Source organism: Cetorhinus maximus, chromosome 24 (assembly GCF_964194155.1).
Source record: "Cetorhinus maximus chromosome 24, sCetMax3.hap1.1, whole genome shotgun sequence".
In the NCBI taxonomy this organism is placed as follows: Eukaryota; Metazoa; Chordata; class Chondrichthyes; order Lamniformes; family Cetorhinidae; genus Cetorhinus; species Cetorhinus maximus.
This window is the reverse complement of record NC_135902.1, coordinates 40279952-40293829: the sequence shown is the minus strand read 5'-3', so window position 1 is coordinate 40293829 and position 13878 is coordinate 40279952. Positions and strand designations below refer to the sequence as shown.

At 42.0% G+C, this 13878-nt stretch overlaps 1 protein-coding gene across 2 annotated transcripts in view; it reads right to left on the bottom strand.

Moving 5' to 3' along the window:
* The window catches only part of slc39a11 (solute carrier family 39, member 11), a 644945-nt gene extending 638118 nt beyond the window's left edge, over positions 1-6827 (bottom strand). For both annotated transcript variants that reach the window (XM_078571119.1, XM_078571120.1), the window contains exon 1: positions 6409-6827. In XM_078571119.1, the coding sequence (XP_078427245.1) occupies positions 6409-6516 (108 nt within the window). In that variant the 5' untranslated portion in view covers positions 6517-6827. The remainder of the gene's footprint in view (positions 1-6408) is intronic.
* Positions 6828-13878: the final 7051 nt, after the last annotated feature.

The following is a 13878-nucleotide window of genomic DNA, read 5'->3' as shown; positions in this document are numbered from 1 at the left end:
TTTTCAGCATTGCAAGGATTTAACAAACAGCAGGACACATTATTATGTACCACATGGACAAAGATTAAAGCCCAAGAACAATTCTGAAAATTGTATAACAGAACAGGCCAGAGACAGTGATGTAATCTCTGGACCTCAAACATTGATGCAAATTGCAACTCTTTCTTCCAGTATGTGACGTCAAGTGTCGAATAGCATGTAGAATATAAGTGGGACTGTACAATTAGAAAACAAAATTTCTAATAAACGAAACAGCTTATCTGTTTAAACACTTAATTACTGCTTACTCTTTATGAAATCTGACATTGATCTCCCAGCTCACAGGAAAACACATAAATCTGGCCTGCCAAAGAAATAACCATTCCCTGAGACCTATCAACAGGTGAAAGATTAAAACACATTATTGTGGAATCAGAATGGTTAGAGCACAGGAGACTATTTGGTCCATCATGTCCATACCGGCTCTCTAGAAGAGCAACTCAGTTATCACACCCCCATCCTTTTCTCAGTAGCCAGTAATTTTATTTCCCTTCAGATAATTTCCCAATTTTGAATTGGGTAATAATTACCCATGGCTTTTGAAAGCCATGATTGAATCTGTCTAACACTACACTCTCAAGCAGCGCGTTTCAGATCTTAAGCACTTGCTGTGTAAAAAAATAAATTTGATTCTTTGACCATTCACCTTAAAATTGTCCCCTCAGTTCTGGACCCTTCTGCCAATGGAAAGAGTTTCTCATCTGTCCTGTCTAGATGCCCCATGAGTTTGAACATTTCTATCGAATCTGCTCCCGATCTTCTCTTCACGAAGGAGAACAGCCCCAGCTTCCCCAATCTATATCACTGAAGTCCCTCATCCCTGAAGCCATTCTCATAAATCTTCTCTGCACCTTCCTGTTGTGATATCACTTTAAGAGGGAATATGCTAATGAGCCAGGACGTAAACCATGTGAAGCCTTCATATCCTTCCTAAGGTGTGGTGCCCAGAATTGGATATGGTACTCCAGTTGAGGTAGAACCTGTGTTTGATAAAGGTTCACCATGACTTCCTTGCTTTTGGACTCAAAGTCCAGGATCCCGTATGTTTTTAACCACTTTCTCAATCTGCCTTACAACCTTCAACAAGTTGTGCACATATACCCTCCAATCCCTCTGCTCTTGCACCCCCTTTAAAATTGTATCCTTTATTTTGTATTGCCTGTCCTCACTCTTCCTAGCAAAATGTATTACTTCACACTTCTCTGCATTAAATTCCATGTGTCCACCCATTCCACCAGCCTGTCTATGTCCTTATGAAGTTTATCACTTTCCTCCTCATGGTTCACAATGCTTCCAAGTTTTGCGACATCTGCATATATTGAAATTGTGCCCTGTACCCCAGGTCCAGATCATTAATACAGATCAAGAAAAGCAGTGGTCCTAACACCAACGCCTGGGTAACCCCTCAGTATAACTTGCTCCAGATCAATAAACAACTGTTCATCAGCACATTTCTTAGATAATATCACCACCTTCAACACCTCTTTGTCCTTTTGTCTATGACATCTTTTGGTTATCTCCACCTATCACTGGCCCTCTATCCAGCTCTACTTGTCCCACCCACCCCTTAAACCAGCTTATATTTCACCTCTTTTCTATTTTTACTTAGTTCTGTTGAAGAGTCATACGGACTCAAAACGTTAACTGTATTCCTCTCCGCAGATGCTGCCAGACCTGCTGAGTTTTTCCAGGTATTTTTGTTTTCGTTCACCAATACTGTTTCCTGTCACTCAGCCAACTTTGTATCCATGCTGCCACTGTCCCTTATATTTTATGGGATTTGACATTGCTGACAAACCTGTTATGTGGCACTTTATCAACATCTTTTGGAAGTCCTTGAACATGATTACACCATTATGTAAACATAATGTACACATTATGGCTCAGAACAATGCATTGACCTAATTTTACATCTTAATTCATTAATGACCTTATAATACATACGATTTTTGTTGTAAAATCAACAGTGCATATCCATCTACTGTGAGGGGAATACTTTTTTCTAATATTAATGTGCAATACTGAAGCAGACTTGTGAGGGCTGTGTGTGTGCATGACTAATTTAATTAAACTGAAGACAGTCAGACTGCAAGGTTTAAATCATCAAGAAAATAGGTGTAAAAGCAGGCATTTTCAAATGGAAATGGACAAGCTAACATTTGCATTTGTAGATAAGTTGAGAGGTTTGAGTTTCAAAGGGGAATTAGAAGGTGACAAGGAAAATGTTTGCATCTTGCTGGAGTTCTTAGATAAAATAGTAGTGGGGATACTGACCCAAAAGCAAAGACAAGATGGAAACATGAAAGGTCTTATATTTGGATGAGTTTGAATTTCAAAGAAAGTTTAAAACAATGGATTTAATGATAAGAAGGAGAGAAAACATATTTAAGGAAAGATTGAAAGCTGCATGGGAGCGGCCATGGGAGATGTTGAAAGGTGGTCTGTGCAAAGACAGACTTGAGAAAAAGCAGCCTCTAGCCACCCTAGAGAAGTGCATGCCTGTTCCAGGGATTTTTTTTAAAGTCTTGGAATTCTATTGTCAAGTGAGAGGAAGAGAGAAGCTGTGAAATACATTCCTTAGAGCGACAGTGGGTGCCTTGTGGTAATATTGCCGGATGTTTTATAGATTAAGAATCTATTTGGAATGTTGCCTGGGAAAGGGTGCTTATTTGGGAGTCTAGCTAAGTAGAAATGTTTTGGGAAATGTTGTAAGTCTAAACATAACTGTGTAACAATAACCGTGTGTGTTTAAGTTTTCTTTTCTTTTGTTAATAAATGTTTTAATTTAATCTTTAAAATCTCTAAAGGTGGTAGTGGGCTCTTTACTTCTGACTTCAGTGTACATACCTTCTCATAATAAAAATACAAATTGAAAATTGTTGTGATAGCTTGGCCAAGTTTCTCTTTGGGATTTGGCCAGGCCGGCAATTACCACCTGACATATCATAGCACTACAAATGCTAGGATTACTTGGTAGCTCCCTGGATTGCTCCATGACATTTCTGCCGCACTTGGCTCTTTTCCCTAAAGATATGACGTTGGTCTGTATCTTGACCTCTGAATTCTTGAGGGTATATCCAATGTGGGCATGTGTGGAACCATTTTAAATGGTGCAAAGGTACATCCTCTCCTGTGGCCATTCGTACAGTTGGGTAAGTTGCTTTTTGGCCATTTCTTTACTTTCCTCAACTACTCCCTCACCTCTACCTTTGGTGTCTTTGCAAAGGTCTTAACTCTCTCCTATCCTAGCATTTTCTATGGTATGGCCCATCTTTGCTCCCTCAAATCAACAGGTGCAGATTGAGCATTAAATGGCATGCGACTGATTAGCCACAAATCTCCACATCTGGCTAAACCACATCAAGCACTGTCAGGTTTCATGATCCTCTGCTGTTCATAGCTTTTCACCATTTAAGGAGTATTTACATTTATTCTTTTCTGGAATGCCCACTGACTTATCTGTGTTGAAATCTATCTGCCACAGTTTTGTCCATTCATTTGATCTATCAATTTTATGCTCCCATCTATACTAACTACTACGCCACCTAATTTCATGTCATTGGCAAACTTGGATAAACAGCTCTCTATTGTATTATCTAAGTCAGCAAAATAAATATACGGTGAACAATTGAGGCCCCAGCACAGATCCTTGCAATTCCATTAGTTACTTCCTTCCAACTTGAGTACATGCCATTATCCTGTTCTCTGCCTTTTACAGGCTGGCCACACCAAGAATCAGGCCTTCAAATCCATAGACGAGTTTAACAGCAGTCCCTTCTGTAGAACCTTACAGAATGCCTTTGTAAATCCATATAAGTTACATCCACACAAATTCCACTATCCACTATTTTATGTTACTTCCTCAAAAAATTCGATTAGATTTGTGATATAAAACCTACTTTTAAAAAGTCCATTTTGGCTCTCTCTAATCAGCTCAAATTTCTCCATGGCTTTTGTCTATCATCTGCTGAAATCTTCATATGTGCCTTTGTCACCTCCAGACTCAATTATTCCGCATGCTCCTGACCAGTTTCCACACAAATCTCAATGCCAGATCCTAATCCAAAGTCCCACTAATCTATCGTCACTGTGCCTGTTGTCCTACATTGGGTCCCAATCAACCGACACCTCAAATTTAAAATTTCCATTCTTATGTTCAATTCCCTCAAGGCCTCACCCCTCCCTTTCTCAGCTACCTGCCCTTAAATGGTTGAATATTTGTATTCATCCCATTCTTGCCTCTTACATAACCCCTAGTCCCTTCTATCTTCAGTCATCTGCACTAAAGAAAAAAACTTTTTATGAATTAGTTCATGGGGTGTCAATGTCGTCAGTAAAGCCAATACTTGTTGCCCAATCCTCAGCCACTGAGTGGCTTGCAAAGTCACTTCAGAAAGGATTGAAGAGTCAACCACATTGCCGTGGGTCTGGGGCCCCATAGAGCAGATCAGGCAAGAGAAAGAAACACTTGTACTTGTCTAGCATCTTTTACATAGTCTCAAAGTCCTTTGGAAGTGTAGTCACTGTTGTAATTGTGGAAACGTGGCAGACTATTTGTACATGGCAAACCCCTACAAACAGCAACATGATAGTGACTAAATCATCTTTTTTTTCTGATGTTGATCGAGGGACAAATATCAGCCAAGACACCGGGGATAAATCCCCTGGTCTCCATTGAAATAGTGCCATGGGATCATTTACATCTATCTGGGAGGGTGGGTGGGCCTTGGTTTAACGTCTCAGCTGAAAGTTACAACACTGCAGCACTCCCTCAGTAGCGCATTGAAGTGTCAACCTAGATTTTTGTGCTCAAGTCCTCAAGTAGAGCTTGAGACCCACAATATTCTGACCGAGAGGCCAGAGGGCCATCAACTAAGCCACAGCTGACGCATTGGAACAGTCAGCACATTCCCTTCCCAAAAGGACATTAGTGAACCAGATGGGCTTTTGTAATAATCCAATCATTTCATGGCCGCTATTACTGATACCAACTTTTTATTTCAGATGTAATTAACTAACTTTATACCTCCCAGTTGCCATGGCAAAATTTGAACACATTTCCAGATTAGACATCCTGGCTTCTGGATTAACAACCCAGTAATGCAGCCGCTATATGACCATCCCATTTGCACTTGCATTGATGTAACCCCTTTCATGACCTTGCAACGTCCCAAAGTATCTCAGAGCCAAAGTAAGCCCTCTGGAGTGTGGTTGTTGCTGTAATGTCAGAAAATGCAGCTGACACTTTGTCTACAACAAGGTGGCACAAACAGGAATATGAGAAATACTAAATTAAGAATTCTAATGGCCATAAACCCTAGAATCCAATTCCTAAACATTTTACTTCTTTTTTGGTGTCAATTTTGCCTGGTTACACTTCAGTCACGCACCTTGGGGAGGCCTCCTACAATAAAAAGTACTATATGAATGCGAGTTGTTGTTGGTGTGGATATCTCTGACACATCCTGCAACAGGCAGAAGTGGACATTTGCATTACTCTAAGTGGCCTGTCAGACATCAGTATCATTAAGAGCTGTCCAGGCTTACAGTCATGGAGCTATTACAGCACAGGAGGAGGCAATTCAGCCCATTGAGTCCATGCCAGCTCTCTGAAGTGCAATCCAGTCAGTCCCATTCCCCCACTCTATCTCCATAGCCCTGCAAGTTTATTTCCCTCAAGTGCCCATCCAGTTTTCTTTTGAAACTATTGATCATCTCAACTTCAACAAAAAGTCTATTTTTTCAGCAATACACAGGTTTCAGATCATTACCACCTTTAACAGTGAACCCGCTAAATGGAAACTGAATGGGAACCTACACAAGGTAAATTAATCAGAAAGGATAAGGATAAGTGACAGGCCTGAAGATTAACAAATGCAAGAATTACAGGAAGGTGTCGGTTTGCAGGAAGGGTTGGGCAATCAATGTGGCATTGCAAAATATTGTAACTACTCCATGACACAATACAAAAGGTCATCAGGAAAGATAGGGATGAGAATCATTGAAAGGCACCAGGAATGCTACGTACTGGGGGGGAAGAAACGGTGTAATGGGCATCTTACAGTAAATCTGACGTTCCTCATTCATCAGCATTTCATTGAGGAAGTTATTTTAATTGATTTGCAAAGTTCAACAATTATTTTGTCGACCTTCCTTCTGCCTTGCAATATGATCCTAAATTGAATGTTCCACTTCATTGTCATAAATATTGCATAAAAGGCTGGGATTTGCCCAGGTTATACATGCCTTTGATTTAAGATTTTACTTTTAGAAATCAGTTTAAGTTGATGAAAAGCCTGCCCTGAGACAGCCTGGGGACTGGTCTCACTGCAATGCATTGCATTCAAAGCCCGGTCCACAAATACTGACCTGGCCGTGCGAGAAGACGAAAACCAGCGCAGCTCCAGCAGCGGTGAGCCCCCAGGTGAAGAAGGTGCCCAGGAGGCTCTGAAGAACCGGGCTCCAGCCCTCGATCATTGTCCCCTGAGTCCCGCAGCAGCCACTGCTCCCATTCACTTCCTCATCCACTTGCACACGTGTCTCTCGGGCAACACACAAGCGCCGCCTCCGCCGCGCTGGTTGGCTGGGCCGCCTCCGCCCTCGCCCAATGGGGAGGCGGGGTTGGGGAAGCCCCGCCGGCTGATTGGCTGCGCCGCCCGTCAGTCAGAGCGCTGCCTCCCCTCTCGCGCGGCGCCGGAGGTTTCCAGAGGCAGAATCCAAGTCCTGTTGCTTTTTGCAGCCCAGTGGAAGTCAGCAAGTGGGGACCTTAGTTCCGCGTTGATCTGCAACTTTAAAAGAAAGGAATATGCATTTAATTAAAAAAACGGAGTAAAACCAATTCGTTGTCGCCAAGCACCATTCATTTTTTTTTTTCATTTTGCAGATAAACACTTAATGCTGCTGCAAAAATTATTTAATTGACGCTAAGCTTCCTGTTTGTACTGTCGCTGGTATCTTACGGTGCTATCACATTAATAAATTAGTCTAATCATCGCATCATGCATTTTGGAAGTCAACAATAAATATCCCAACAGCATTAGACTAAATGCAGAAATATTTTAAATACCGCAGGCAGTTGAATATATAATCCAACATTAATTGAATCATAGGGAATTTGCAGCACAAAGCACGAGGTAAATTATTCCGCTGTTATTTGCATAATTTATTAAATTACAGATTTGGATACTCCCAGTGCTGGTTTGACTGGTTTGAGCTCTAAATATGATTTAATAAATTGTGACTCGTTTTCAATCTAGCTCCATGACGTTTTTCCAACTATCAGCTAGAAACTGGAATGTTGTGAATGTATACGCGTTCCATCTGGATTTGATCCAATGCTCTGGCAAAGTTACTTGTCAGTCAACTGCTTCCAAGTCTTTCAAAATGGTTGAAATGACTCTACAGGCTGTTCCCAGGGACACACACCGAGACAAACATCAACTGCAGCTGGAGGATCATCAACTCGGTGAAAGACGCTTTTTGGTCTGCCCGAAACTTATTGGTCTTCCAGCGCAAAGTGTTGTCCCCAACCGAGTGTTGCAGACTGGCACATTCCAAAGTCCAGGACTACGAGCCGAGGGACGTACTAAAGCTTGGGGCAGCCGCCGCAAAGGCGCAATGGGGAAAGGTCGCTGTCTAAGACCTTTCTGCCACAGTGCACCGAGGGGCTGGGAACTGTTGAGAGCCCCCCGGGCTGTACAGCTCAAAATGAATGTATGCATTGAATACTAATTGTATTATAATTGTATTGAAGCACCTCAGAGTGCAACATGATGTATGTTGATAACTCCAATACCATTGTCTGATTGCCTGCATTGACCATATTGAAATGATTGTAATATTCATTGATTGTATTGATGCACCTTGTGATACATGTGTAAAAGTTGAATCTGATTGTACTTATGTGATGGTGATTTTGAAATGGTTTGGAATGTTCTTCCAGATATTTTATGAATAAAGTATATTTTTCAAATAAAAAAAGAAATGACTCGATCCCTTTTATCTCCCCTCTTTCCCCAGAAAAAAACCTTCATTCTCTCCCATATCCACCATCTTCGCTTCATGTCCAAAGAAAGCAGACTGGAGCGTATCTGTGGACCTTTGCTGACAACAATAAACACTTGCATTTATATAGCGTCTTCAGTGTACAAGACCAGCCCGAGGTGATTCACAAAAGTGTAATCACCATCAGACAAAATAAAAGGATGCTGAGCCAAAAAAGCAGCTAGGAGGAGAGAGATGCAGTACAGTGTTGAGGTTTAGGGAGGGAATTCCAGAGCTTAAGGCCGAAGTAGCTGGAGGTATGGCTGCTAATAGTGGAGTGAAAGGAGGGTGGGTGCATAAAATACCAGAATTGAGAGGATGAAGAGATCTCAGAGGGTTTGAAATGCAAAATACTGTGGATGTTGTTGGGCTAGAGTCAGTTACAGAGATAGGGAGGAATGAGTAGAGAATAGGATAAAGGCAGCTGAGCTTCCAGTGAGTTGAAGTTTATGAGCACATTAGAATGAGTACAGGTTTCAGCAGCAAATGGATTGAAGTAGGGACAGAAGTGGGCAATTTTACTGATGTGGAAGTAACCAGTCTGTCTGATGGGGGGGATGTGTGGTTGGATGTCAGCACTTGGAGGGAGGGGGTGGGGTGGGAGCTGCTGGTGAGAGCATGCCAGAAATATTATTCTCTCTATTGATGCTTTCTCACTTTTTCACTTTTATCTTTGGTGCACAGTGGGTTTAGCCTCCACCTCCAGAATCAGGCTAGAGCAGAGAAAGTGCTGGAAAGTTTCACTCTTCTCTGCCAAAACTCTCTACCACTCAAGAATCATTTTGCACAGCAGAGCTGTCCCTAGGCTTATCTTCTCCATTACCAACTGCCTTCTTAATCCCCTCTTTCCTGGCCCCTCCAGACTCACCTCCTCCAATACTTCATCATCATTATGATTGTGACCATCTTCTCAGTTTTCTCTGATGTTTCCATCCTTCCCCTTCCTCACAAAACCAAACTACCCCCCAGGCTCCCCTGCCTGCCCTCAAGCTGACCCCACATCTCTCGTTTCTCTTCTATTTCCTCTCATGCCCTTGCTATGCTCTCTTTCTTCATGAGACCATCACCATTTTGTTGCCTTTATCCCATTCCCACTAAAACTGATGACGACTCAGCCACTTCCCCTTCTGTCTGCCATGTTAGCATCCATTGTAAATGCTTCCCTCTTCTCAGATCCCGTCCCCTACCTTTCACCTTTCCCTCAAAAAACTATCCTCCACCCATCAGTCCTTGTAAACCGCCAGCTCATCTCCAAATTTTTTTTTTCTCTCCAAGGCCTTTGATTAGATTGCTGCCTCCCAAATCCGTGCCCAAATTTACTATAACTCCATGTTTGAATCTCTGCAATCTCTGGGTTTGCCAAGGAATTGAAATGACCCTGATCAAAAGCACAAATTAGACTCTTTGTGACAGTGACCATGATGCATTATTGCACCTTGTCCTCTTCAATGCCTCTGCAGTCCTTTACGTAAGTCAACCCAATCCTCCTCCTCCAATGGCTCTCCTCCTTTCTCCGCCTCAGTTGAACTTCTCTCACTTGCTTTTATTTTTTTCCCCAAGCTGATAATAGGCAGATTCTTTCCAGAAATCACATCTCCTTCTACTTCCACGCCATTACCTCCAGAACCTTCCATGGGTTGAGCCCTGGCCCCATCCTCTTCCACATATAAATGTTGCCCTTTGGCAAAATCTGCAGTTATTCTACATGAACATTGACAACATCTGCTCCCACACCCTCCATTGCCTCTGTATTGGCAAGCTGCAATTTCCCAGAGATTGTCTTTTCATTCACTGGGCTCAGCCAGCATTTATTACCCATCTTGTCCAGAAGACATTTAAGAATCAACCCACATTGCTGTGAGTCTAGAGTCACATGTAGACCAGATAAGGATTGCAGGTTTCTCCCCCTTAGTTAGGGAATTAGTGAACCAGATAGGTTTTTACAACAATTGTTTAATTTTCATTTATTGAATTGAAATTTCACCATCTGCCATGGCAGGATTCAAACCCAGGTCCACAGAGCATTCCCTGGGTCTCTGGAATATTAGTCCAGTGACAACGCCACTATGCCAACACCTCCCCTTATCCTGTTCAACCTCAGCAGAGCCTCTGACTACATATCTTCTCAAGTACAAGGACCACCTACTTCCAGCTACACAACATCATATGCCAATGCTCCCCTAACTATCTGTTTCTTTCACTCCTGCCATACAAGCAGCCCCCAGCGTTCCTTTGCCCATGATTGACAGCCATGCCTTAAGCCACTCAGGCCCCATGACCTGGAATCCCTCGCTTAGGTCTGTAAATCTCCTTTAAGCCTGAGTGTAAAACTACACTGTGACCGAGTTTTAGCTACTCCCATCTAATACTCTTTCTTTGGCTCAGTGCCATTTGTTTCTGATTACACCTCTGAAGCGCATTGAGACATTTTTCTACATTAAAGGCACTAAATAAACACAAGTTATTGTTGTAGCAGAAGACATCTTTGCTTGGCGTGTTTTTCCCCAGCTCCTTCAGATCACACAGATGGGATCTTGAACTAGCTGTATATGGAATCAAAGACTTGGTGTGATATAAAACAGAAAAACTGCAGCTGCTGGAAATCTGAAATGCAAGCAGAATGTTCTGGAAGCACTCGCCAAAGTCTGTCATCATCTTTTCAAAATTTTTTCATGGGATGTGGACATCATTGGCAATGCCAGTATTTATTGCCCAAGCATATTTGCCCTTGAGAAGGTGTCAGGAACAGATAAGTTACTGTGTCAAGGGTCTGCTTAAAAATCCCTCCTTCATTTTGTGACTTTCCATTAGCTCAAGGGTTATCGTTACAAGACATAATTATTGCAAAATCCAACTGGTTAAAAACTACGCACTGCACACAGATGATACATCACAACATACATTGGACAGGGAGTTAATATAGATACAACAGCATCTATTGCATTTGGCCAATATTGTGAAAAAATAATCAGGAATATTAGCATCTCTGAAGGACATTGGGATTTTTTTTCTACATTAAAGGCACTAAATAAATGCAAATTATTGTTGTAGAAAAAACCTTTGCTTGGCATTTATATCCCCAGCTCCTTTGGATCACTCACATCTCACATAAGATCATTAACTAACTGTAGAAGGAATCAAAAATTTGGCATGATATCAACGTAAAACAGAAAACCTGCAGCTGCAGAATAATTCAAATGTGTGGATAAAATGTGGATGATGTAAGGTGTAAGTGAGAGGCTACTCACAAAATGCTTTCTGCGGAATGTGAATTTATGGACATATACATAGCTTTAGTTCACTCCAGCACAAAGTTGTTGCCTATACAGATCTGTGCAGTTTGGACAATGGGAATCTTTACAATGTGAAACTAGCATCAGGAGTAGAAAGGAAGAATTCATATTTATTTGGTGCTTTTCATGTCCTCAGGTCAAGGCGTCTGACATCATTTTCCAACCTATGTAGAATTTTTGAATGGTGGTCACTTGTAATGTTAGCAAAAGTTAAGAGGCCCACTATCTGGAGCTCAACTGCAGTGCCTCTGCAGGTAACACATAAATTTAGATTATGCTAAGGATTGAGGCTTTAGTTATGAGACAAGACTCCTCAGAACTGGGGCTCATTTTATTAGAACAGAGAAGATTATGGAAAGATCTGGTAGATATGTACTCAATTCTGAAATGTTATGAAATAAACAGGGAGAAAACCAGAGGGCCTAAGTCCAAAGCATCATTCTTTATTATTTCATGAGATGCTAGTGTCACTAGCAAGGCCAGCATTTGTTGTCCATCCCTTTTTTTGCCCATGAACTGAGTGGCTTGCTAAGCCATTTCAGAGGGCAGTTAAGAGTCAACTACATTATGTGGGTCCAGAATTACACGTAGGCCAGATCGGCTAAGGACAGCAGATTTCCTTCCCTAAAGGACAGTCACACGCTTGGAGAAGTATAGAAAGAACAGTGTTGAAGTAAAAATGGAAATTGGGAAAGCAGAAGAGAGGATATGGAAAAATATTGACAGGTAAAATCAGAGAAAATCCTAAGATGTTTTACCAGTACCTTAAGAGCAAGAGAATAACTAAGGAAAAGGTAGAGCCTATCAGAGATGTACATGGTAACTTGCGGGCTGATGCAGAAGATGTGGGCAAGGTTATCAATGAGTCTCTGTCTCTGTCTTCACTAAGGGGAGGGATGATGCAGACATTCTAGTTAAATAGGAGGAGTGTGAAACATTAGATACAATAAGCAGTGTGAGAGAGGGAGTACTGGAGGTTTTGGCATCCTTGAAGTTGGATAAACCATCAGGACCAGATGGATTGTATCCCAGGCTGTTGGAGGAAGCCACAGAGGAAATAGTGGATGCTCTGTGGATCATTTTCCAATCCTCACTTGATACAGGCGAGATCGCAGAGGATTGGAGGTCTGTGAACATTGTACCATTATTTAAAAAGGGTGTGGAGGATAGGCCAGAAAATTATAGGCCGGTCAGTCTGACTTTGGTGGTGGGCAAATTATTGGAAACAATTCTGAGAGACAGGATAAACTGTCTCTTAGAAAGACACGGATTGATCAGGGATAGTCAGCATGGTTTTGTTAGGGTAAGATTGTGTCTTACTAACTTAATAGAGTTTTTTGAGGAAGTAACAAGGAGGATTGATGAGGGTAGTGCAGTGGATGTTGTCTACATGTATTTCAGTAAGGCATTTGACAAGGTTTCACATGGTAGACTGATCAGGAAAGTAAGATCTCATGGGATAAAAGCAAAATACTGCTGATGCTGGAAATCTGAAACAAAAACAGAAAGTGCTGGAAATACTCAGCAGGTCTAACAGCATCTGTGGAGAGAAAGACAGAGTTAAGGTTTTGAGTCTGTATGACTCTTCTTCAGAGATATCATGGGATACAGGGGAAGGTGGCAGTCGGATCCAAAATTGCCTCAGTGACAAAAAACAAAGGATAAAGGCTGATGGATGTTTTTGCGAATGGAAATCGGTTTCCAGTGGTGTGCCGCAGAGCTCAGTGTTGGGGCCCTTGCTGTTTGTTGACTTTGTTAGGCTTAAATGTGGGAGGCATGATTGGGAAATTTGCAGATGACACAAAAATTGGCCATATAGTTGATAATGAAGAGGTTAGCTGTTGACTTCAGAATGATTTCAATGGTTTGGTTGAGTAGGTGGGAAAATGGCAAATGGAATTCAATCCAGAAAAGTATAAGGTACTGGAGTCAGGGAGGGTCCCAGAGGACTGAAAATTCGCTAATGTAACCCCCCTGTTTAAGAAGGGAGTGAGGCAAAAGACGGGAAATTACAGGCCGATTAGCCTGACCTCGGTCGTTGGTAAGATTTTAGAGTCCATTATTAAGGATGAGATTTCAGAATACTTGGAAGTGCATGGTAAAATAGGGCAAAGTCAGCATGGTTTCATCAAGGGGAGGTCATGCCTGACAAATCTGTTAGAATTCTTTGAGGAGGTAACGAGTAGGTTAGACAAAGGAGAGCCAATGGATGTTATCTACTTGGACTTCCAGAAGGCCTTTGACAAAGTGCCACACAGGAGGCTGCTCAGTAAGATAAGAGCCCATGGTGTTAGAGGCAAGGTACTAGCATGGATAGAAGATTGGCTGTCTGGCAGGAGGCAGATGTGGGGATAAGGGGGTCCTTCTCAGGATGGCAGCCGGTGACTAATGGAGTTCCACAGGGGTCAGTGTTGGGACCACAACTTTATACACTAATGATCTAGATGAAGGAATTGAGGGCATCCTGGCTAAGTTTGCAGATGATACAAAGATAGGTGGAGGG